The sequence below is a fragment of the Neoarius graeffei genome, chromosome 9 (genome assembly GCF_027579695.1).
Source record: "Neoarius graeffei isolate fNeoGra1 chromosome 9, fNeoGra1.pri, whole genome shotgun sequence".
Taxonomy (NCBI): Eukaryota; Metazoa; Chordata; class Actinopteri; order Siluriformes; family Ariidae; genus Neoarius; species Neoarius graeffei.
Genome location: NC_083577.1, coordinates 16,773,190 through 16,798,241, shown reverse-complemented (window position 1 = coordinate 16,798,241; position 25,052 = coordinate 16,773,190). Strand labels below are relative to the sequence as shown.

General features: G+C 45.8%; 1 protein-coding gene across 3 annotated transcripts in view; it reads right to left on the bottom strand.

The window, feature by feature from the left end:
- Positions 1-22,880, bottom strand: part of LOC132891485 (ribonuclease inhibitor-like) — a 46,362-nt gene extending 23,482 nt beyond the window's left edge. The window contains exons 1-8 of one of the 3 annotated variants that reach the window (XM_060929100.1): positions 22,796-22,880; positions 20,212-20,344; positions 19,837-19,899; positions 18,771-18,881; positions 18,431-18,553; positions 18,094-18,216; positions 17,754-17,876; positions 17,405-17,539 (exon numbers count right to left, since the gene is read on the bottom strand). In XM_060929100.1, coding sequence (XP_060785083.1) covers positions 17,405-17,539; positions 17,754-17,876; positions 18,094-18,216; positions 18,431-18,537 — 488 coding nt within the window. In that variant the 5' untranslated portion in view covers positions 18,538-18,553; positions 18,771-18,881; positions 19,837-19,899; positions 20,212-20,344; positions 22,796-22,880. The remainder of the gene's footprint in view (positions 1-17,404; positions 17,540-17,753; positions 17,877-18,093; positions 18,217-18,430; positions 18,554-18,770; positions 18,882-19,836; positions 19,900-20,211; positions 20,345-22,795) is intronic. The other 2 variants (XM_060929102.1, XM_060929101.1) reach the window with 2 other exon arrangements.
- Positions 22,881-25,052: the final 2,172 nt, after the last annotated feature.

Below are 25,052 nucleotides of genomic sequence, written 5' to 3'. Positions count from 1 at the left end.
AGGAAGTGAGGAAGTACGTACATCTATACGACTCCAGTTCTAGTCATTATAAGTAACCGGAGGATAAACACTCCACTAACCACACCCACCAACTACTCCTAGCGATTTCGCGACTTCGTGCCCCCTTGCGTTGTGGTGGTGAATAACATCGTGCACGCCTATTACTCCCCGCTCAATGATAAATTACAACTGTCTGTGAAAAGCTATCTGCGAAAGCCTTGTCGCAAGAGCATGCAGAGGCCCTTAGACACCAGAGCATTGGAGGGCCAGCTGCGTAGGGTATTCCAGTCCTCAGGCTTTATAGTACCGAGATCAGATTCCCATCTGCCTTTTACTTTGTCCGAATTATCTAACATAAGACTACAGAGGATCTTATAAAGCTTGTTGGTGAAAAATTTAAGTTGCGTATTATTTACCAATAAGGATTCTATAGGAGAAATAGCCAGTCCTCTAGTGAAATCTTTCAAATTACACAGAATAAAGTTTTGAACTTGTAGGAATTTAATGAAATAATTATTGGTGACACCATATTTGCTTTTTGTTTGTTGGAATGTAAGGATTGAGCCTCCCTGAATCATGTCTCCAACAACTTTGATACCCTTGTGCCTCCAGTCAGCGAGACTGGCCTGAAGACCATGTTGAAAGTCAGGGTTTTCATGAATTTGAGTTCACAAAGAGAAGCAAATCACTATACCCTTCCAATTTCCTGACTTTGCGCCAAATGTTCAACATATTCTTTAAAAGCACATTGTCTTTTACTAGTGTTGCAACCCTGCCGGGAGAAATATAAAAAAATCTGCAAGGGGATCCCACCTAAAGAAGCTGATTCACAACTGAGCCAGACAGAATTGGGGCCATTTATGAACATACATGTCAACCTATACGGAATGTCCATATTTTATACAGATTTGATTCAATAAACATAGTATACGGGCGTATAAATAAAGTTATGCAAAAAGCTGCTACTCTGCCATTTGTGTCACATAACCCCGTTACTGTACATACTTTTTCATACAGTATGTCATGGTCTCAGGCATGCCTCCTATTTATCTCACAATTTTCCATTTCCAGACATCCCAAGCCTCCCGGGAGTTCCAGGAGTCTCCTGCATATTGATAGCGGCTCCCTGATGCCCGCAAATTACATACAATCTCATGGAATCTAGAGCAAGCTTCATTACGGACCTCTCGACCAGTCAGTCAGTGCATAGAGCATGAAGAAGAGCAGCAGCTGCTCCAGCCACTTCCTGGAACCCAGGAAATTAATACATGGTACAAATCATCGTTGGTTTGTTTTTTTTTTAAACTGATTTGGTGTTCAACTTTCACAGTTATGATAAAGCAGTGTCTCTTTGTAATTGTCATCTTTGTAAGCTCACTTGCTCGGCACAAGAGTAAATAATGGCAATAAATTACTTTCACTTTACAGTGCTGGAGGGGCAGGAGCAGGTGGCGCACAACAGGCAGGAATTTGTTAGCATTCACTTCCAAAACTATGTCACTCATAAAACTACAACCTTTTCTGGTTCAAACAGAACCTATTAGGAACATGTAGACCCTTTCTGTTTTGTGCTACAATGTTAAGTAGAGGTGTGTGTGTGTGTGTGTGTTGGGGGTCAGTGCGCAATTACTGTTGTTTATTTATTTATTTATTTATCTATTATTATTATTATTATTACTAAAATCATCGTATCTCTGCAACCATAAAATTTTATTCCCCAAATTCCAAAACCTATGATCTTGTGGTGTCCCTTTACAGAGAGCTGTTTTTAAGGTGTGTGGCAGCAGGGGCATGGTCAAACATCGGTCTGTGAATGGAGGGCGGAGTCAGGGAAGGTAAGTGGGTTTCAAAAAGAAACCCAAACATTTCCCCAAACCCCTGCATTTCCATAAAACGTGTTCTTAGAGCAGTGAGAGCCTGGTCCATGACAACTAAAAAATAGTCTGTTACAAAAGCTTGCTCTGCGTTAGGAGAATTTTCATTTTCATCCCGTTCGCGCGAGGCCATGGGCGACTGCTCATTTCGCCCGCCCCTTACGACGGCCCTGGGCGAGAGGCGGGGTATAGAGTGCTCCGAGATGATGCTAAAAATAGTAACACTGCGGTCTGCATGGCCATCTTGGAAGTCACTCGCTCCAGAGCGCTCATAGAGTACACATCATAGAGTACACATTCACTGATTCGTTTCCACGTTAGAGGGCTTAGAAGTTTGATTTTTTAAGAATTTAGACATCTGAAGTGATGGAGCACTACTGTGAAAGTTTGGATAAGCAGGCACGGGAGCGTTATGCTGAGAAGGTACATTTCATTGGGAATGTAGATCCATACACTGTTAGTGAGAAGGAATGGAAAGCTGACCCCAGCTTGTTGCCGCATGTGACATACATCGATCTTGTGAACTATCTAGTGTTTCACCCAAGTCCATTTTGTGAACTAAAGCATGTGTACATAAACATTACTAGGCCTAGATCTTAAATGCCATTTGATGCAACAATGCACTGCAGTAGACATAAGCTACCTAATGTGACAAATATATCCATTAATTATTGCTGAAAGTACATAGAAAAGATAATAGTTTGTATCACATTTATTTTAGTAACTATGAAATTCAAGACAATTTAACCTACCTGTCACAAAGTGATCAGAACAAATCCGGATACAGTCAAGTTGTCCTAAATTTGATCGGTTGATGGCAGCCAGTCACTGTCGTCTCCTCCGCTCGCTTTTCTCCTGTGCTGCAATTCCCTGGTTAGTCACGACTTTAGGGAGTCTGTGGAAGCTTTTGCCACCCTTCCCCCCCCGGCTACTACAGCCAACAATGACACACGTATTCGGCATTGTCACCCCTTTTTGCTTCGCTGAACAACAACAATGCACTGACACAGCGACTTTTGACTTCCAATATGGCCGCCGCTGGGTTTGCGCTGACCTCGAAGCACTCTATACCCTGGACAAGTCGCCAGGTCATCGCAGGGCATAGACACAGACAACATAGACACAGACAACCATTCACACTCACATTCACACCTACGGTCAATTTAGAGCCACCAATTAGCCTAACCTGCATGCCTTTGGACTGTGGGGGAAACCGGAGCACCCGGAGGAAACCCACGCAAACACGAGGAGAGCATGCAAACTCCACGCAGAAAGGGCCTCACCCCTGTTCCCTCCAGGCCTCGGTTCGCCATGGGTGATGCCTGTGCTCCCAGCTGTGGACTGCAGTGAGCTCGTTGCTCATTTTACATTGTGATTGTCCAGCACTCTGCGCTTTAGTGTTTGACGTGATGTTCCGTGCGATGTTGCTCGGTGGTGTCGCGGCGGCTGTGCAGGCGGTTTGGGACACACCAGCGCTCTGCGTGGCGGTGCTTCTGTGCTCGCTTTGTGGTCCATGGCGTGGTGTTCGAGCGATGTTGTTGACAGCGTCACGGCGGCGGTGCTGGAGATGTGGGACTTGTTTTTGTGCGCCTTTTGGTGGGACTGTGGCTGCTACACCACTGGAATGACATCTTGACCCCTACCTGGTGGACTTTTTTACTTTTTTTAAAAATTTTTTTCCTTGTCTATAATTGTAAAGCGTCCTTGGGTTTCTTGAAAGGCACTATATAAATTTAACTTATTATTATTATTATTATTATTATTATTATTATTATAGGCCTCCTGCCGTGCCACAGCCTCTATCTTCCCCAACAAGCAGCACGGGAGAGCACCTCCTTAGCACACGTTTATTAAGGTGCATTTTTAGTTTGTTTACTGTATGTTATCATACTTTATGACTTTATTTGAAGCCATACTGGAAATGTTGTAAAATAAAGCAAGTAAGAGATAATATTACAAATGCAAGAAGAGCCATTAGCCACCATACCTCTTGTTTATTTACAGGGTATTTATTTTTAATTATTTATGATGTATGTAATTGCTCAGTTAAAGTAAATAAAGCATGGTCACCTGTAATATCAAAGAACTTGACCGTTTTGCTGTAGGCCTGCCTACCACTCAGAGCAGGTAAGATTCAGAATAAACACAAGAAACTTGTCCTCCAGGAAAAGGCATGTTGTTGTGACTGCGTAGATTTATTAAACCAACATGACTATTTGAATTCTTTCAAAGGTAAGATGTCCCGAAGGGTAAGACCACTGGCAGGACAAAAGTGGAATATTTTATTTTGACAGTCCAGCCAAGCCAGAAAAGGCAGACAGGACAGACAGAACAACAGACAGAAGAGCAACAAACAGGGCAGACAGAAGAGCAGGTCTATAGGGCTACAGGAACATTGGCAGTCATCTGTAGTTTTCTAGTGTGGGGGCTTTTAAGCCAAAACTTGGTGCTTTTGGCCACAAGCTGAAGGCCTGGCAAGTCAGGGTGTGTAAGAATGTAGGTATGGCACAGCAGGCCACTCCAAAAATCCACCAGAATGCAGGAACATCTACTAAATCCAAAATCTCAACCCCCCCCCCCCCCCCCCCCCCATCTCCAGCTGGACAACCCACAAACAAAACACCAGAATGCAGGGGGACAAGTGAATATCAAACTGAATACAAAATTCCCACTTACTGCATGGTGTGCGGAAAAATTTTGCCGTCGACCCCCCCCCCCCCAAAAAAAAAAAAAAAAATCTCACTTCAAGGAATTTTGAAAAGTTGGCAGCCCTGCAATACACCACAGCACTTGCGAATCTGCATGGAACTGAACTGAGATTCACCGCTGCCTGTCTATATTTGAAACGAGCTGTCAATCAAATATCCGGCCGCTTTCACCAATCACCAGTCTCCTCGCGGAAAGCTTTGCCATGTCCCTCCCACTGTGAGGCTGGGAGTCCGTGGGGCGGGCGTTTTCGCAGTATTTGTCCAATAACCGTCTTGCATTTTGATATTGAAAAGCGCATAGCTCCCAAATGCCATTGAAGTCCACTGAGGCTGGGCTGCATCGCACTGTCACGAGGGGGAAAAACTCATGCACACATTAGGCGAACTGGGGAAAGTTATAACGGAATGATTTCGCACTGTAGTTGGGTTGAGCACATATATTTCTATGATTCTGGATCTGAAATAGCAATGTTATAAGGTCGGCTATAACATAAGCCTAGCGCAATTCATCCTACATGATGTTCGTCATTTTTAGAGGAGGCTTTTCCTCCCTCGTTGTCTTAGAGCAATCACCCGTGACTTCAAGGTGATCCACAGGCCAGGGGCGCAGATGGTTGTGGCGGACTTTCTCTCCCGTCAAGGGGGGGGGGGGGGGGGGGGGGGGAGTCGGCTGCAGGCCGGACGGCTGCCCGGCCTGAGTCGGGCGGTGGGGGTGTGTGGCAGCGGGGGCGTGGTCAAGCGTCGGTCTGTGACCGGAGGGCAGAGTCAGGGAAGGTAAGTGGCAGAATCACTACACCTGATGTCAATTAACCTGTGTTTGTGTGTCTTCCCAGTGACCGCGCCCTATATATAGAGAGAGAGCAGAGGAAGAGAGCTCTCTCCTGAACCAGACGACTTGTGTGTGTGCGTGCACATGGAAGAGAGTGAATTTTGCATCTGAAAAGAGCAAAATAAACAAATTATTGAACTTTATTCTGGCCTGCCGTCTTTCTGTGCTCCTCATCCTCCTACGAACTGCCACACTCTCCTCCCAGATGGAGAGCCTTCAAGCTTTGATTGCTGGCCGACCAGAGTCAGCACCTATTTGCTGACCTGTGTCTACTATATTGCCCCCTCTCTGAGAGCCTTGTCTGTCTGTCCCACAGCCATATGATGGTGTGCCCGGGACCGGTCATTCATTCATCTCTTATTGCTCCTTAGCTATGGAACTTCAAGCATCTGCCTTCCCTTCAAAGAGCTCCTGTGTAACACACATCGTCACACTTTTAATGGGAAAGGCCAGTGAGTAGGAGACAGCGGTTTGGGATGCCAGGGCTCTCTGCTGTTCGAGTTTTAAGGAGTTTTCAGAAGAAATGCAGAAGGTTTTTGACTGATCTCTCAAGGGCAGGGAAATGGCTAGAGAGCTAATGGGGCTAAAGCAAGGAGGTTTCTCAGTTCATAACTATGCCATCGAGTTTTGAACTCTGGCCACAGCAGTGGATTGGAATGCCAGTGCCTTATACGACACCATCTTTCATGGACTGAATCATGCTATTTTGGACCAGATTGTACCTCATGAACTTCCTGAAATTTTGGATGGCCTGGTGGACCTTGCCAGTTGGGTGGATGCTTGCTGACAGCTGCAGAATCAGAGAAGTCATCATAGGTTTGAGCCTAGGCCCATCGCCCCTCCGCTGAATAGTGCCACCTCTGCTGAACCAGAGCCCATGCAATTAGGCAGGACACAGGAAACTCCAGAGGAAAGAAGGTGCTACCATGAGACCATTTCCTGCTTTTACTGTGGACAGTCTGGGCATTTCATCTCCCACTGCCTGTTAAAAGGGTCTGCCCATCAGTAGCTGCAGGGACAAAGGTAGGTGTTTCTACATGTTCTTCCCCTGCTGAGAGATCAGCATTTCCTGTCAATATCATTTTTCAGAATAAGATTCAATCTGTCAAGGCCTTCATTGACTCTAGGGCAGACCAGAGTTTTATTAAGGCTTCCCTGGCAGAGGAGTTGGGCATCTCCTTGCTGGAATTAGATTGCCCCCTTGTGACCAGAGCCCTGAATGGGGCTTGTGGCAGTGGGGGCGTGGTCAAGCGCCGGTCTGTGACAGGAGGGCGGAGTCAGGGAAGGTAAGTGGCAGAATCACGTCACCTGAGAGCAATTAACCTGTTTGTGTGTCTTCCCAGTGACTGCGCCCTATATCAGGAGGGAGAGCGAGAGCAGAAGGAGCTCAACCCTGAACCAGATGCCGGTTGTGTGTGTCTGTGCAAATTATTGTTAGACTGAAAAGTGTGGCAATAAAGCCAATTTATAAAACCTGATCTCTGTCCTGCCGTCCTCTGTGCTCCACCCACACGTAGGGTCTCTTACAGTGGTGCCGAAACCCGGGACAGTGGAGCACCAAACCAGCAGCCCCATGGAATCTTCCCCGTTCGCCGATCTGGTCCACGCCCTCGCCACGGCTCAGCAAAGCCAGCACCAGGCACTCGTCACGCTCCGAAAGGAGCAGGAGCAGCGCTTCGAAGCCCTGGTGCTGGCCCAGCAGGAAGATCGCGAGGCGTTCCGGCATCTCCTCGCGTCGGCGGGGTCCACCAGCGCTCCGGCCGCGGGCCCGTCTCCCCTCATTGTCACCAAGATGGGCCCTCAGGACGACCCCGAGGCGTTCATCATGTTGTTTGAACAGGTCGCCGAAGCCTCGGGGTGGCCGATGGAGCAGCGCGCGGCGCGCCTCCTCCCCCTGCTCACGGGAGAGGCACAGCTGGCCGCGCTACAGCTCCCCGCCGACCGCCGGCTGGCCTACGCGGACCTCCGCCGGGCCGTCCTCCAGCGCGTGGGGTGCACACCGGAGCAACAGCGCCAGCGCTTCCGCACGCTGCGACTGGAGGAAGTCGGCTGGCCGTTCACGTTCGGCCAGCAGCTCCGGGACGCCTGCTGGCGGTGGCTGAGGGCCAACGATTGCGACGCCGAGGGAATCGTCGACCAGGTGGTACTGGAACAGTTCATCGCCCGCTTACCAGCCGGAACCGCGGAGTGGGTCCAGTGCCACCGCCCGGCGTCGCTGGATCAGGCAGTCGAGCTGGCGGAGGATCATCTGGCGGCTGTCCCGGCGGCAGGACAGCAGATGGCATCTTCTCTTCTCTCCTCTTCTCTCTCTCTCTCTCCCCCTCCTCCTGTGTCCTGTCCTCGCCCCATTCCCCCTCCGCGGAGGCGGGGGCCGGCACCCCCCCAGCCGGCCCGCCGCACCCGCGGTGCCCTCCCGTTTCTCCCTTCTGTGTCTGTCTCTCCCCCACCTCAGGTGAGTGAGCCCCAGATCACTGGTGCAGAGGGAAAGCCCGGGCCGGTTTGCTGGCGCTGCGGGGAGCCGGGCCACCTTCAACAGCAGTGCACGGCAATGGAAGTGGGCGCGGTGGTTCGGATCCCCGACGCGCCAGAGGCCGCCCTCGATCGGGCCGGAGCGTATCGCATACCGGTGAGTATCCAAGGGGCTACATATCAGGCGTTGGTGGATTCTGGTTGTAATCAGACCTCAATTCGCCAAAGCCTGGTTCAAAACGAGGCATTGGGGGGAGCACAAGGGGTGAAGGTGTTATGTGTGCACGGGGATGTTCACAGCTACCCTTTGGTGTCGGTCCACATTATTTTCAGAGGGGAAAAATTTATAGTGAAGGCGGCGGTTAATCCTCGCCTTACCCACTCTCTAATTTTGGGGACTGATTGGCCGGGATTTCGGGGTTTAATGACACGCCTAGTCAAGAGTGGGTCCTGCCATTTGACAGGGGGAGGTCCCGGTGTCACTTTGGCGGGAGCAGCTGTCACAGAGCCGTCTACGTCATCTCCGCGTCAGAGTGAGGAGCCGCCGGGTCCTCCTCTCTCTATTGGGGAATCCCTCGCGGATTTCCCATTAGAGCAGTCGCGAGACGAGACTCTGCGGCATGCGTTTGACCAAGTGAGAGTAATCGATGGTCAAACGCTCCAGCCGAACGCCACTGCGTCCTTCCCCTACTTCGTGATTATGAAGGATAGATTATACCGAGTGACGCAGGACACTCAAACTAAAGAGCGCGTCACGCAGCTTTTAATTCCGAAGAGCCGCCGGGAATTGGTATTCCAGGCGGCTCACTTTAATCCCATGGCCGGACACTTGGGGCAGGATAAAACACTAGCCCGAATAATGGCCCGTTTCTATTGGCCGGGGATTCGCGGCGATGTCCTTAGGTGGTGTACGGCATGCCGCGAATGCCAGTTAGTAAACCCAGCGGCCATTCCAAAAGCGCCTTTGCGCCCTCTACCGTTAATCGAGACCCCGTTTGAGAGAATTGGGATGGATCTCGTCGGGCCATTAGATCGGTCAGCACGAGGGTACCGCTTTATATTAGTTCTGGTGGACTATGCAACGCGATACCCGGAAGCAGTGCCTCTGCGCAATATCTCAGCACGCAGTATTGCCGAGGCACTCTTCTGCGTCATCTCCCGAGTTGGAATCCCGAAAGAGATTCTGACTGATCAAGGCACTACGTTTATGTCACGAACACTGCACGAACTGTATGGGTTACTGGGGATTAAGCCGATCCGCACCAGCGTGTATCACCCACAAACGGACGGTTTAGTGGAACGATTCAACCGCACCCTCAAAAATATTATTAAAAAATTCGTAAGTGAGGACGCATGTAACTGGGATAAGTGGCTCGAGCCCTTGCTGTTCTCAGTGCGAGAGGTCCCCCAAGCCTCCACGGGGTTCTCCCCGTTTGAATTATTATATGGGCGTAAGCCGCGCGGCATCCTGGACGTGCTGCGGGAAAATTGGGAGGAGGGACCTTCACAAAGTAAGAACGAAATTCAGTACGTTATGGACCTGCGTGCAAAACTCCACACGCTCACCCACCTAACTCAGGAGAATTTGCGGCAGGCCCAGGAACGGCAAGCCCGCCTGTACAACAAGGGTACGCGCCTTAGAGAGTTCATTCCGGGAGATAAGGTACTCGTACTGTTGCCCACGTCGAGCTCCAAATTGATCGCCAAGTGGCAAGGACCCTTTGACATCACACGGCGAGTCGGGGACGTCGACTATGAGGTGAGGCGAACGGACAGGGGTGGGGCACTACAGATTTATCACCTCAACCTGCGTAAACTCTGGAACGAGGAGGTCCCTGTGGCGTTGGTGTTGGTAGTTCCAGAGAAGGCGGAGCTGGGGCCGGAGGTTCAAAAAGGGACATTGGCATCATGTACCTCTCTGGTCCCCTGTGGAGACCACCTCTCCCCGACCCAACTCACGGAGGTCGCCCAGTTGCAGACCGAGTTTTCGGATGTGTTCTCGCCCCTGCCCAGTCGCACTAACCTCATAGAGCACCACATAGAGACGCCCCCGGGGGTGGTAGTGCGTAGCCGCCCTTACAGGCTACCCGAACACAAAAAAAAGGTGGTTCGGGAAGAACTTCAGACCATGCTCAAAATGGGCATCGTCGAGGAGTCCTACAGTGACTGGAGCAGCCCGGTGGTCTTGGTACCCAAGGCCGACGGGTCGGTCCGGTTCTGTGTGGACTATAGAAAAGTCAACGCGGTGTCTAAATTCGACGCATACCCAATGCCTCGTATTGATGAGTTGCTCGATCGACTCGGCACTGCTCGCTTTTATTCGACACTGGATTTGACGAAGGGATATTGGCAGATCCCCTTGACTCCACTATCCCGAGAAAAAACGGCCTTTTCCACACCGTTTGGTTTACACCAATTCGTCACCCTTCCGTTTGGGCTGTTTGGGGCGCCCGTGACGTTTCAGCGGCTGATGGACAGAGTCCTCCGCCCTCACGCCACGTATGCGGCAGCATATTTAGATGACATAATCATCTATAGCAATGACTGGCAGCGGCACCTCGAACATCTGAGGGCCGTCCTTAGGTCACTGAGGCGAGCGGGGCTCACAGCCAACCCAAAGAAGTGTGCGATTGGGCGGGTGGAAGTACGGTATCTGGGCTTCCACTTGGGCAACGGGCAGGTGCGTCCCCAAATTAATAAGACGGCGGCAATTGCGGCCTGCCCGAGGCCCAAGACCAAAAAGGGGGTGAGACAGTTCCTGGGGCTGGCTGGCTATTATCGCAGGTTTATACCTAATTATTCGGACGTCACCAGCCCGCTGACTGATCTCACTAAAAAGGGGGCACCAGATCCGGTCCAGTGGACGGAGCAGTGCCAGCGGGCTTTCTCAGAGGTAAAGGCTGCACTGTGTGGGGGGCCACTTCTACACTCCCCTGACTTTTCTCTCCCTTTTATGTTGCAGACCGATGCGTCAGACAGAGGGCTGGGGGCGGTTTTGTCCCAGGAGGTGGAGGGGGAGGACCGCCCTGTCCTGTATATCAGCAGGAAGCTGTCAGTGCGTGAGGGGCGCTACAGCACCATAGAGAAAGAGTGTCTGGCCATCAAGTGGGCGGTTCTCACCCTCCGGTACTACCTGCTGGGGTGCCCTTTCACCCTCTGTTCGGACCACGCGCCCCTCCAGTGGCTCCACCGCATGAAAGATGCCAACGCGCGGATCACCCGTTGGTATCTGGCGCTCCAACCCTTTAATTTCAAGGTGGTCCACAGGCCGGGGGCGCAGATGGTCGTGGCGGACTTCCTCTCCCGTCAAGGGGGGGAGGAGTCGGCTGCAGGCCGGACGGCCGCCCAGCCTGAGTCGGGCGGTGGGGGTATGTGGCAGCGGGGGCGTGGTCAAGCGCCGGTCTGTGACAGGAGGGCGGAGTCAGGGAAGGTAAGTGGCAGAATCACGTCACCTGAGAGCAATTAACCTGTTTGTGTGTCTTCCCAGTGACTGCGCCCTATATCAGGAGGGAGAGCGAGAGCAGAAGGAGCTCAACCCTGAACCAGACGCTGGTTGTGTGTGTCTGTGCAAATTATTGTTAGACTGAAAAGTGTGGCAATAAAGCCAATTTATAAAACCTGATCTCTGTCCTGCCGTCCTCTGTGCTCCACCCACACGTAGGGTCTCTTACAGGGCTGAATTTAGTCCCATCTCTCATGACACTGACCCAGTAAATTTGAAGATTTCAGGGAACCACATCAAATACATTTCTTTCTTCGCCATGAATGATTCTCATCAGCCTATTGTGCTTGGCCTCCCATGGTTATGCTTACACAACCCCCACATCAACTGGAGTGATGGGACCATGCTCTTCTGGAGTACTCACTGCCTGGCTACTTGCTTGTCAATAGCTCAGACTCCTCTGGCCTCTCTAGTTGCCAGTCCTGATGAAACCATGGATTATTCTAATGTTCCTCCCGAATGTCTGGACCTTTGTTTGATGTTCAGTAAGGCTCATGCCACCTCTCTTCCTCCCCAGTGGATGTACAATTGTGCTATAGAACTGTTACCTAGGACCACACCTCCCAAGCAACGTATCTGTTCCTTTTCCCCTCATGAGAGAGAGGCGCTATGGACAAATACATCTCTCAGTCATTAGTGCCTGGCATTATCTGTCTGTTATTGTCCCCAGCAGGAGCAAGGTTTTTTTTTTGAAAAAGAAAGACAAGTCTCTCAGGCCCTGCATTGACTATCAGGGATTAAACAAAATCATGGTCAAGAACTGGTACCCTTTACCACTTACATCCACAACCTTTGAATTGCCACAGGGGGTTCAGTTTTTCTTCAAATTGGACCACCACAATTCCTACCATCTGGTGTGAATAAAGGAAGGGGATGAGTTGAAGACCATATTTAATATCCCAATAGGTGACTATGAATATTTAGTTCTTCTGTTTGGGCTTACTAACACCCCTTCAGTCTTCCAAACTCTGATCAATGATGTCCTACAAGATTTCATTAACCAGTTTGCCTTCATATATCTCGACGACATCCTGATCTTTTCTCCCACGTTCAAGACTCACTGATTCCACATCAGATAGGTCCTGCAATGGCTCCTGAAGAACCAATTTTTTTTTTTTTGCCAAGGCAGAGAAATGGGAATTCCATAAATGCACCATTTCTTTTTTGGGCTTAATGATATCACCAGAGGTGGTCCAAATGGATCCTGACAAGGTCTCTGAGTGTCCCTCCATTCTCTCTTCCTGTAAGGAATTGCAGTACTTCTTTGGGTTTGCTAACTTCTATCAGAGGCTTATTAGAAACTATAGTGCCACTGCCACTGCTTTGACTGAGCTCCTGTCCTCCAAGCACCCCTTCTCTTGAACTAATGGTGTCAAGAGTGCCTTCACTTCACGAAAGAATAGGTTCATCACTGCACCCGATCTCATTATTCTTGAACCAGCCACTCAGTTTGTCCTTGAAGTCAATGCTTCGGACATTGGCATTGGGGCCATGGGGGTCTCAGAGATCAGCGAAAGACAGTAAGGTGCACCCCTGTGTGTTCTTGTCACTTGACTCATGCAAAGCGCAACTGTGGCATAGGACATTGAGAACTGTTAGCAATCAAGCTAGCTCTGGAAGAGTGGAAGCATTAGTTGGAAGGGACTGAGACTTGTTTATCATATGGACAGATCAGAATCTTGAGTACATTAAGTCTACTAAACAGCTTAACTCACACCAAGCCAGATGGTCATTGTTCTTCTCCTGCTTTAACTTTGTGCTCTCTTTTAGACCAGGCTCCAAGAATGCCAAGCCAGATGTCCAGGTAGGATTCTCTGGACTCTCAGCAAGGCACTGTTGAATCCATTCTCCCTGCTCACTGTCTAGTGCCTGCTAACCAGCTTGATATAGAAACTGCTGTCCAGAATGCTCTATCCAGTGATCTGTGACCAGGTAACGGTCCACCCAAGTGTCTCTATGTGCCTCTTTGTCTTACTTCCGCTGTAAGAATTCAGAAGCCCTATTTGGGACAACCAGAGGTGTTCATAAGGGGATACTGTCATGATCCAGCCTGGATCTTCCAACATGGTGTGGAAAATAACACATCGTGGAAATATAATCCTTATCACATCTATTCTAGTTCATGTTTTTTCTTTGTTGCACTTCTCTGGCTTTTTGACTCTTGAACTCTGTTTTTAAATTATGAGCCTGTAATTTTTGGATTATACCTTGGATTACTCACTTTGGATATTGGACTCTATTTTTGCCTGTCATTCTTAGATTCGCACCCTGGAGGATATTCACTGTTTCCTTATTATTTTCAGCCAGTGCTCTTCCTTGCTGAGTCTTTGCTTCACTTCGACAAGGTACATCTCTGTCTTTTTCCCTGTGATTTCCATAGCTGCTTATTGGGTCCTAATCTGCACCTGCAACCTTTGGGCTGTGACAACTGCCATTGGTAGTGGTTAGTGGCCACCACTAGCATAACTGTTGTTGGTTCTTTTTTTCAACTATTGTTAGTCGTGTATGTGAATATGTGTTATGAGGAAGGTTTAGTTTGTTTATTTAGTTCTTAATTTGCAAATTACATGTGTGGCCATCACACACAATTGCTATTCTGTAATGTTTTCCTTGTATTTGTCATTTGTTTTTCTTTTTTTTCCCTTTCTCTTTTTGTGTTACACCACTGGGAGGAGGCGCTTTTTTTTTTTTTACAGCTACTGATAACCTGTCTGTCTGTCTAGTCCCATCCTCATTGTTGAGGGTTGGGGACCATGGACACAGCATGCACCACCGCTCTCCGCCGTCTCCTCTCTCTGGTGACGGTCGTACATCCCCCCACTGGTCTCCCCATCCAGTCTCTGATGTTGTCCGTCCAGCGGCGTCTTTGTGTCCCCTCGGCCGCTTCCCGTCGATTCTGCCCTCGAGGATGTGGGTGCAGAGGTTCTGTGCCCTGATGACGTGGCCGAAGTACTGTAGCTTCCACCTTTTGATGGTTGCCACATAATGCTGCTCTGTGCCCATCTCTTCCAGGACTGACTCGTTGGTTCTGTGGTTGATCCAGCTGATCCTCAGTGCCTGCCTGTAGCGGTCCATCTCAAATGCCATCAGTCTCTTAATGTCTGCAGCTCTCAGGGTCCATGTCTCACAGCCGTACAATGCCACAGGCCATACCAGCATCCTCAGGCATTTCAGCTTGGTGTTCTTCTGAATAGTGCAGTCCCTCCACAGAGTGGTGAGCGACTGGATGGCGGATCTTGCTGCTCCAAGCTGAGCCCTGATCTCGTGGCTGCAATCTGCTGTCTGCTCAATGACGGAACCCAGGTACTTGAACTTCTCCACCTGGTCCAATGTGACACCTCAGCAGTGAATGTTAAGTTGTTCTGGGTCCCTGGTGGCTGCCATCACCTTTGTTTTCTTGGTGTTGATCTCCAGCTGGTACTCCCTGGAGACTCTGTCAACTTCATCTAGCAGAGCCTGTAATCGTGCTGGTGATGTCGCTATCAGCATGTCATTGGCAAAGCGTAGGTTGTTCAGCTCCTGGCCACTGATGGTGATTCCAACTCAGTTGAGTTCATCTGCTGTCTGCCGCATCACCTCCTCAGAGTAGAAGTTGAAGCATATGGGCAACAAAAGGCAGCCCTGTTGTACTCCCTTCCCGATGGTGAAACACTCTGTGAAGTTGTCTTCCACTCTGACCACCCCCTGCTGCCCGCTGTACAGGTTCCTCAGTAGTTTAATTACTGTGCCGCTGACTCCCATCTTCCTCAGCACGTCCCACAGTTTGGAGTGATGCACTGAGTTGAATGCCTTTTTGTAATTGATGAAGGCCATGTACAGCTGGGTGTTGAATTCCCTTGCCTTCTCCATAATGATCCTGATATTGAAGATCTGGTCCCTATTGCCAACCTTCTTCCGAAAGCCCATTTGCACCTCTGCAAACTGCTCCTTGGCGGTCTTCTGGGTCCTCTGGAGCAGGACTCGCAGGAGGATCTTGCTGGCATGACTGATCAGGGTGATGGTGCGGTGGTCTGCACACTCCGTGGCCCCCGTGGTCTTCGGAATCAGGATGAACACTGATCTAAGCCAGTCTGTCAGCCACTCACCCATCTCCATAATCTTGTTGCACAGCTTGCAGAGCACCTTGGTCATCTCCGGGTTATCGGTCTTGAGTAGCTCTGCTGGAAGGTTGTTGATACCCATGGCTTTGTTATTGGGTAGTCTCCTGATGGCCTCCTGTACTTCTGATTCCAAGATGACAGGACCTTGTTCATGTTCTTGGATGTCATCCATGTCAAGGTTATCGTTGTTGTGATAGAGACTCTCGCCATAGTCCTTTCATCTCCTCAGGATGTCCTGGAGATCTGTCAGGACATGGCCCTCCGGGTCTTTGATGTTCCTCTTTCGTGGCCGGAAGCCCTTCCTCAAGGTCTTGATGAGGTCATAGGCCTTCCTCATGTTGTGGTGCTTAAGCCCTACCTCCACTGCAGCACACTGCTCCTCCAGCCACCTCTCCTTGTCCCTTCTGACCTTTCTCTGCACCGCTCTGTCAGCCTCTCTGTACCTCTCCTCCCTGTCTTTGGTGGCCTGCCCATCCTTGAGCTTCCTCCTCCTCTCTATCAGTTGCAAAGTCTCCTCAGAGATCCACTGCTGGTTGGGCATCCTTGGTTTTCTACTGAGAACCTCCTCTGCTGTGGTCATGATCACCTCCTTCAGAGTCACAAACATCTCCTCTGGGTGTCACTCCTCTTCTAGCAGCTGCAGTGCCTTGAACCACTACTGATAACCAATGTTTAGCAATTAGTCAATGGTAGTTAATGTGCTTTGTTTATTGGTTGAGTGTGTGGCCCCACTAATTTTCTGTATTTCTTTCCTTGGTTTTTTTTTTTAGGCTGAGAGCCTAAAGTGAGGTGGGGGTGGGTGGGCTGATTCCTTCTGGTGTTCGTAACATCTTTCCTGTGTGCCATCTTCATCTGTACTGACTGGTCTTGACCCTCTATTGTTGTGTGTGGATGTGTGTGTATACCTCCCTTCTCTTAGTTAGCCATTTCTACGCTCTTTTTCTTTTTAATTCTTTTTCATATATCTTTGGTATTGTTGTCAATAAGAGATTATTAATGAATGGAACCACAATCCTACTTCTTGGTATAAGGAACCTGAATGTCTTTTGAGTTATTGAGATTGGGTTGAGGTAATTATTTCCCTGGGTGAAATTACCAGGCTGGCATATACTCTGGTCTCTTACATGTGTTAGTGCCCTGTGACATGACTGCTCGCTACATGAGCACATCAGATTGCTGCAGGAATGTTGAATGATGAGCAGAGAGAAATAGTGACACAGAGTAAAATAATTCCCTCTAACAGCTTTCTGTTGAGCCTATGTGTGTATTCTGAAGTCATTCATGATGGATATAGTTATTTCTGTCAGACTCTGGTCTCTTACCCTCTGCTCAAATAAGACATGCATTGTGAGAGCAAACCAATCAGTGGAGTTGTGAAAACCTGCAAGGTAATTCTGTCTGAAAGATTTAGTTGGTGAAATTTATTTTTACAGGGCGGCACGGTGGTGTAGTGGTTAGCGCTGTCGCCTCACAGCAAGAAGGTCCGGGTTCGAGCCCCGTGGCCGGCGAGGGCCTTTCTGTGCAGAGTTTGCATGTTCTCCCCGTGTCTGCGTGGGTTTCCTCCGGGTGCTCCGGTTTCCCCAACAGTCCAAAGACATGCAGGTTAGGTTAACTGGTGAATCTAAATTGACCGTAGGTGTGAATGTGAGTGTGAATGGTTGTCTGTGTCTATGTGTCAGCCCTGTGATGACCTGGCGACTTGTCCAGGGTGTACCCCGCCTTTCGCCCATAGTCAGCTGGGATAGGCTCCAGCTTGCCTGCGACCCTGTAGAAGGATAAAGCGGCTAGAGATAATGAGATGAGATGAATGAGAATTTATTTTTACCATAAAATACCTTTATTTAGAAATAAGAAAGGGACAGAGTAAAACATTTTTTTAATTGTTCTGAGATTAGAGAGCACACTGTCTACATTATCCTTACCTCAGTTCAGTAGAACTTTCTCTGTTTATAACTCTGGTGTTCCATGGAGGGTTCATTGACCCACTACTCTTCATAGATACATGGCTAGGTTCAGGTGAGTCTGATCTCTTACCCTCCATCAGACTAGGAAACACACTGTTCGAGCCAAAATTTAGGAAACAGTCAGGGAAGTTTAAATTGGGCTTCCTAATTCAAAGCAGATTCTATCTTAAATATTCAATAAATAAATGTATGTTGTGTCATAATTCTAGCATATATAAAATATATTTTACTATAAACAGACCTAAATTATAGATTAAAAGGGTGGGATAAACATATTGTTCTGAAAGCACCTTCACACCTTCCTTACCTCAGATCAGTAGAACTGTCTCCGATGTTCCATGGAGGGTTCATTGACCTGCTACTCTTCATAGATACATGGCTGGGTTCAGGCGAGTCTGATCTCTTACCCTCCATCAGACTAGGAAATGCACTGTTTGAGCCAAAATTTAGGAAACAGTGAGGGAAGTTTAAATTGGGCTTCCTAATTAAAAGCAGATTCTATCTTAAATATTCAATAAATAAATGTATGTTGTGTCATAATTCTAACATATATAAAATATATATTTTACTATAAACAGACCTAAATTGTTAGATTAAAAGGGTGGGATAAACATCTTGTTCTGAAAGCACCTTCACACCTTCCTTACCTCAGATCAGTAGAACTGTCTCCGATGTTCCATGGAGGGTTCATTGACCCACTACTCTTCATAGATACATGGCTAGGTTCAGGTGAGTCTGATCTCTTACCCTCCATCAGACTAGGAAACACACTGTTCGAGCCAAAATTTAGGAAACAGTCAGGGAAGTTTAAATTGGGCTTCCTAATTCAAAGCAGATTCTATCTTAAATATTCAATAAATAAATGTATGTTGTGTCATAATTCTAGCATATATAAAATATATTTTACTATAAACAGACCTAAATTATAGATTAAAAGGGTGGGATAAACATCTTGTTCTGAAAGCACCTTCACACCTTCCTTACCTCAGATCAGTAGAACTGTCTCTGATGTTCCATGGAGGGTTCATTGACCTGCTACTCTTCATAGATACATGGCTGGGTTCAGGCGAGTCTGATCTCTTACCCTCCATCAGACTAGGAAATGCACTGTTTGAGCCAAAATTTAGGAAACAGTGAGGGAAGTTTAAATTGGGCTTCCTAATTAAAAGCAGATTCTATCTTAAATATTCAATAAATAAATGTATGTTGTGTCATAATTCTAACTTATATAAAATATATATTTTACTATAAACAGACCTAAATTGTTAGATTAAAAGGGTGGGATAAAGATCTTGTTCTGAAAGCACCTTCACACTTTCCTTACCTCAGATCAGTAGAACTGTCTCTGATGTTTCATGGAGGGTTCATTGACCTGCTACTCTTCATAGACACATGACTAGGTTCAGGTGAGTCTGATCTCTCAACCTGGATCAGACTAATGCAAACATGACCATTGCAAATGTCAGTATTTTCCATTATATTATAATTTCACCTCTCAGCAAGTCGTTTCTCTAAACTCTCCAATTGAAATGGTTGTTAAAAAAATAAAAAGTACAATGTGTAATTTTATAATCAAGTTAAAATGGTAAAAGTTAACATCACTATAGTATAACAAGAATAAAAAAAAACCTTCAGGACAAGTTGTTATAATTACCCACTTTGGGTAACAATAGCTGCACCTCATGCCATATCACATCACCCCAGTATCAATAATTAACAGTATGCTCCCAAGTGTTTTATGACTTATCAGCCAGTATTAAACCTCTTGAGCCAAACCCAGTTCTCAGGACACTGATCTACTTCGTTTAGAAGTCAATGATCATTCATCCTGGACATAACTTTTTTTAAGCTCCTCCCATTAGGCAGGCACTTCAGATCAATCCATACTCACACAAACAGACTAAAAAAAATAGCTTTTTTCCCCCCAACGGCCATAAACCTGCTGAACTCTGAATCTCCTTAGTCTGAGATAATCTCTCACTGAACATGCACAAGCTATGCTGATAATGTGAAATACACTGTTTATGAATATGTGCAACAATAATCTATGCTGCTGTATACCAGTGCAATAAGTAACCAGGACAGATTATTAAACACTTAACACTGTATATGGCATATTTGCTAATATTTTGAGTATATTTTTTATGATTATTCTGTTTTTAGCTCTTATTTGTATTATTTATTGTATTAACTATTTGAACTTTGCTTTTAAATTGTCACTTTCATTTCTTAAATGCACCTTTGGGGTTGTCACAAAGTAAATGTGTTGTGTTATACAATGACAAAGTGCTTGAACTATACATGTATGCTAACATGAGTCTAATCTAATTAGCGTTGATTCATGTGAGAGTACATACAATATGCTTCACAGAGCCAACTTATTCTTTCACCTTTTGTCTCTCTCTTTGTCCTGTTCCCCAGAAACACTAATTTTGGAGTCCATGTCTTTTCCTCTATAGCCACACATGTACACACACACACACACACACACACACACACACACACACACACACACACACAGAGAGAGAGAGAGAGAGAGAGAGAGAAGAAGAAGAAGAAAAATTAGAAAAAAAAAAATCTTACTCATTAATTCAGAAAATAAACACACAACAATCCTTTGTTAACAAGGATAGTTATACCCACTGGTCACTTTATTAAGAACACCTGTACATCCAAGCAATTATGCAATAAGACACATGACAGCAAAATCACATGACAGTAGCACAATGCATAAAATCGTGCAGATACTTGTCTCTTGGACTGACCTTTCCAGTCACTGGTTCTAAATTCAACTGAGCACCTTTGGCATGTAGCAGAACAGGAAATTCACAGTATGAAGGCGCAGCTGACAGATCTGCAGCCATATGATGCACTCATGTCTAAAAATGTTTTGAATGTCTGAAAAGAGCAATGCATTCTAAGCTCAATAGTGTTACAAATAATGGTGTCATACACATTTTCACAGACTTACACAAATATATATAACATACTAATCATTTACATACACATATACTCGCACTATTCATAACAGCATATACAACCCCGATTCCAAAAAAGTTGGGACAAAGTACAAATTGTAAATAAAAATGGAATGCAATAATTTACAAATCTCAAAAACTGATATTGTATTCATAATAGAACATAGACAACATATCAAATGTCGAAAGTGAGACATTTTGAAATTTCATGCCAAATATTGGCTCATTTGAAATTTCATGACAGCAACACATCTCAAAAAAGTTGGGACGGGGCAATAAGAGGCTGGGGCAATAAAAGGCTGGGGCAATAAGAGGCTGGAAAAGTTAAAGGTACAAAAAAGGAACAGCTGGAGGACCAAATTGCAACTCATTAGGTCAATTGGCAATAGGTCATTAACATGACTGGGTATAAAAAGAGCATCTTAAACTGGCAGCGGCTCTCAGAAGTAAAGATGGGAAGAGGATCACCAATCCCCCTAATTCTGTGCCAACAAATAGTGGAGCAATATCAGAAAGGAGTTTGACACTGTAAAATTGCAAAGAGTTTGAACATATCATCATCTACAGTGCATAATATCATCAAAAGATTCAGAGAATCTGGAAGAATCTCTGTGCGTAAGGGTCAAGGCCGGAAAACCATACTGGGTGCCCGTGATCTTTGGGCCCTTAGACGGCACTGCATCACATACAGGCATGCTTCTGTATTGGAAATCACAAAATGGGCTCAGGAATATTTCCAGAGAACATTATCTGTGAACACAATTCACCGTGCCATCCGCCGTTGCCAGCTAAAACTGTATAGTTCAAAGAAGAAGCCGTATCTAAACATGATCCAGAAGCGCAGACGTCTTCTCTGGGCCAAAGCTCATTTAAAATGGACTGTGGCAAAATGGAAAACTGTTCTGTGGTCAGACGAATCAAAATTTGAAGTTCTTTATGGAAATCAGGGACGCCGTGTCATTCAGACTAAAGAGGAGAAGGACGACCCAAGTTATCAGTGCTCAGTTCAGAAGCCTGCATCTCTGATGGTATGGGGTTGCATTAGTGCGTGTGGCATGGGCAGCTTACACATCTGGAAAGACACCATCAATGCTGAAAGGTATATCCAGGTTCTAGAGCAACATATGCTCCCATCCGGACGACGCCTCTTTCAGGGAAGACCTTGCATTTTCCAACATGACAATGCCAAACCACATACTGCATCAATTACAGCATCATGGCTGCGTAGAAGAAGGGTCCCGGTACTGAACTGGCCAGCCTGCAGTCCAGATCTTTCACCCATAGAAAACATTTGGTGCATCATAAAATGGAAGATACGACAAAAAAGACCTAAGACAGTTGAGCAACTAGAATCCTACATTAGACAAGAATGGGTTAACATTCCTATCCCTAAACTTGAGCAACTTGTCTCCTCAGTCCCCAGATGTTTACAGACTGTTGTAAAGAGAAAAGGGGATGTCTCACAGTGGTAAACATGGCCTTGTCCCAACTTTTTTGAGATGTGTTGTTGTCGTGAAATTTAAAATCACCTAATTTTTCTCTTTAAATGATAAATTTTCTCAGTTTAAACATTTGATATGTCATCTATGTTCTATTCTGAATAAAATATGGAATTTTGAAACTTCCACATCATTACATTCCGTTTTTATTTACAATTTGTACTTTGTCCCAACTTTTTTGGAATCGGGGTTGTACATATGATGTGTTAAGTCTAAATATGTATTATTACCAGAGTTTGTAAAAGTACCAAAATTCCTCAGGTAAAATTTACAATATAGCTTCAAATTTTTCACTAATGGTAATGTAGAATATAGAAACATTATAAATTGTTAAATCTACTACAAGTATGAAAGTTAAGGTACAAAACAAGATCCACAAAAGAAAAAGTTGTCTGCCATAAATCACACATTGATTTTAGTTCCTGATGGTAAATTTGTGCCTCTATAAACAAGGAACCATGCAATGTGAGAAACCACACGCTAAAGCTAACAAACATCAGCTTTATTCCTCATCTCACAAACGTTTGATTATATGATGAGAAATAATTAACTGCTAGTAAGTAGCTGCCTTGATAAATGCAAAGTGAACATAGCAGAAAATAGATGACAGTGAAAGGTATCATTATTAGGCATCATTCCCAGTCACATTTGCTATAGTTTAGATTTGTTAGGAATTTAGATCAACTCATTGAAGTTGTCTGAGTCTAAAAAGAAAAAAATATTCCTTCAAAAAGTAGAGAGTAAAAGGTCAAATGCAACTAATTCACAGACTTGCAGTACAGTAACTAAGTAATCATACAATCATACATGATAGTTATAATGCTGATTTTAGATTCAAATTATTCACAATATTAAAGCTTTAAGATACTCACTGTCATTTACATTCATCTGTTCACAAACAAGCCGTTGCATTTACTTGGTACACAAAAACCAAAACCAGACCAGTTTGACTCGTCTTGACAAAGAAATGTGGACTAACTGGTGAAACCCCCCCCCCCCCCCCCCCCCCACACACACACACACACTAAACTCTGGCCACTTATTTTCAAATTTTTTTTTGCCTGTTAATAAGCCAATTCTGTACAGTGAAATACACTGGCGGCTTGGACTCGTTTGTCATTTAGTTTCAAAACACTTCAATATTTCATTCATGTGTAAGTGCAACAATATTATGTTTATAAGATGACAATTTTAACTGATAACAGAAAAGGCATCATTGTTTTGACTTTTAAATATTATCCCCGCCCAAACAAAGTTTGGCAGGTATATAGAAATGGGTTCCATCCATCCGCCCAGTCACATTTTTGTTTCCAGGCCACATCTTTAAAACTACTGAAGATATCTTCATGAAACTTTGTATACATATCAAGCAACATGTGAACTAGTGCCTTTTGCTATTTTGGATTTTTGAAAAAAGTAATTTGAAAAATACTTTTTTCAAAAAGTGCAAAATACGATCTACAATCCTCCACATACATGAGCTCACTGAAGCCTCCAGTTGTCTAAGTTTGCTGTGATTGACAGGGGGAGAGAGAGGAATGCCCCTCCCACCTAAAAAGCACAGACAATTTTGCTCTCTTGGCCCTCAGCCAGAGATCTGAACTTGTATTTTAACTTAATCTTCGAACCACAGGGCAATTGCTTTTCTGTTGCACTACCCAGAAGATATTTTTGTAGTAAACATAATGCATTTAAATTTTTAATGTCTCTTTTTATTTGAATTTGTTAGGGTTAAGATTTGCCTTTAAAACATTAAAAATCAGGTTATGATTTTGAAGGGAAAAAAGGGAACCCTATATTACAAATACAGGATTTTATGTAAATTAGGACAAAGATAAAGCATCTCGTATTCCAAAAGGTTGTTGCATTGCAGCTCCCAAGGCTAGGCAAACAAAACATTATGAACGTTATGTTGGTGGGATTGCAAATTATGTGGATTATGCTCACTATGAAACCATCCAATTGCATGTACAGTTTAGAAAAATTGTGGGGGAGGGGGAAGGAAAAAGTGGGCAGAGCTTAATGGCTTTATTTAAAATGTGCAAATTCCCCCAAAATGTTATTTACTGTTATTTTTAGTGGCATAATTAAATAGGATATTAAATAAATAATTTACATTAATTGTACATGCAACTATTATAGCCTGCTGCAAGCAACTGTCATTTAAAAAAAAAATAATTCCCTCTTTTGTTTTGCACTCACCCTTTTTTGTAAATTCACACTTTGTTCCTCATCAAACTTTTAGCTGCCTTCCCAGAGGCATGAGGCATGTAGAAAAGCAATTGTTAAGAGAAAAAAAAAAACACCCCACACATGCTTAAGATATCATGTGTATGATGATCAGTAATAACATGGATATTTGATATTTTAGCCTGTTTTTGTGCATATCTGATACTTTACACCATTTTACTATCTCTTCTGGGCGGCATGGTGGTGTAAGTGGTTAGCACAGTCGCCTCACAGCAAGAAGGTTCTTGGTTCGCGGCCGGCAGGGGCCTTTCTGTGTGGAGTTTGCATGTTCTCCCCGTGTCTGTGTGGGTTTCCTCCTGGTGTTCCGGTTTCCCCCACAGTTCAAAGACATGCGGTTAGGTTAATATGGGATGGCCTTGGGCTGAGGTGGCCTTGAGTGAGGCACCTAACTCCCAACTGCTCCCCAGGTGCTGTTAGCATGGCTGCCCACTGCTCTGGGTATGTGTTTGTGCTCATTGCTCGCGTGTGTGTTCACTGCTTCAGATGAGTTAAATGCAGAGAGTAAATTTCACAAGTGTGTGATGAATAAAGTTGTGCTTTCTTTCTTTCTTTCTTTCTTTCTTTCTTTCTTTCTTTCTTTCTTTCTTTCTTTCTTTTTCTTGGTTGTCCGTCGGTCTCGATGATGACATTGTCCTCTAATGGTTGACTACTTCTGCTGTGGGCTCGGAGGTGGCTCAGCAGCCCAATCCTCAAGCGGCAGGTGCGGGGATAGTGAGGGCAGGGGAACTGTCCAGGGTCGTTTGGCTCCGCAATCAAGGCCATCTTTCTTCTTGTTCTCGCGTCGGTGATGTCTTCCCATCTTTTTTCTTCAAAGTTGAGCTGGGCTTGCCATGTTAGTGTGTGCCAGTTTGATCTGTCTAGCGCTTGTTGTTCTAGCTG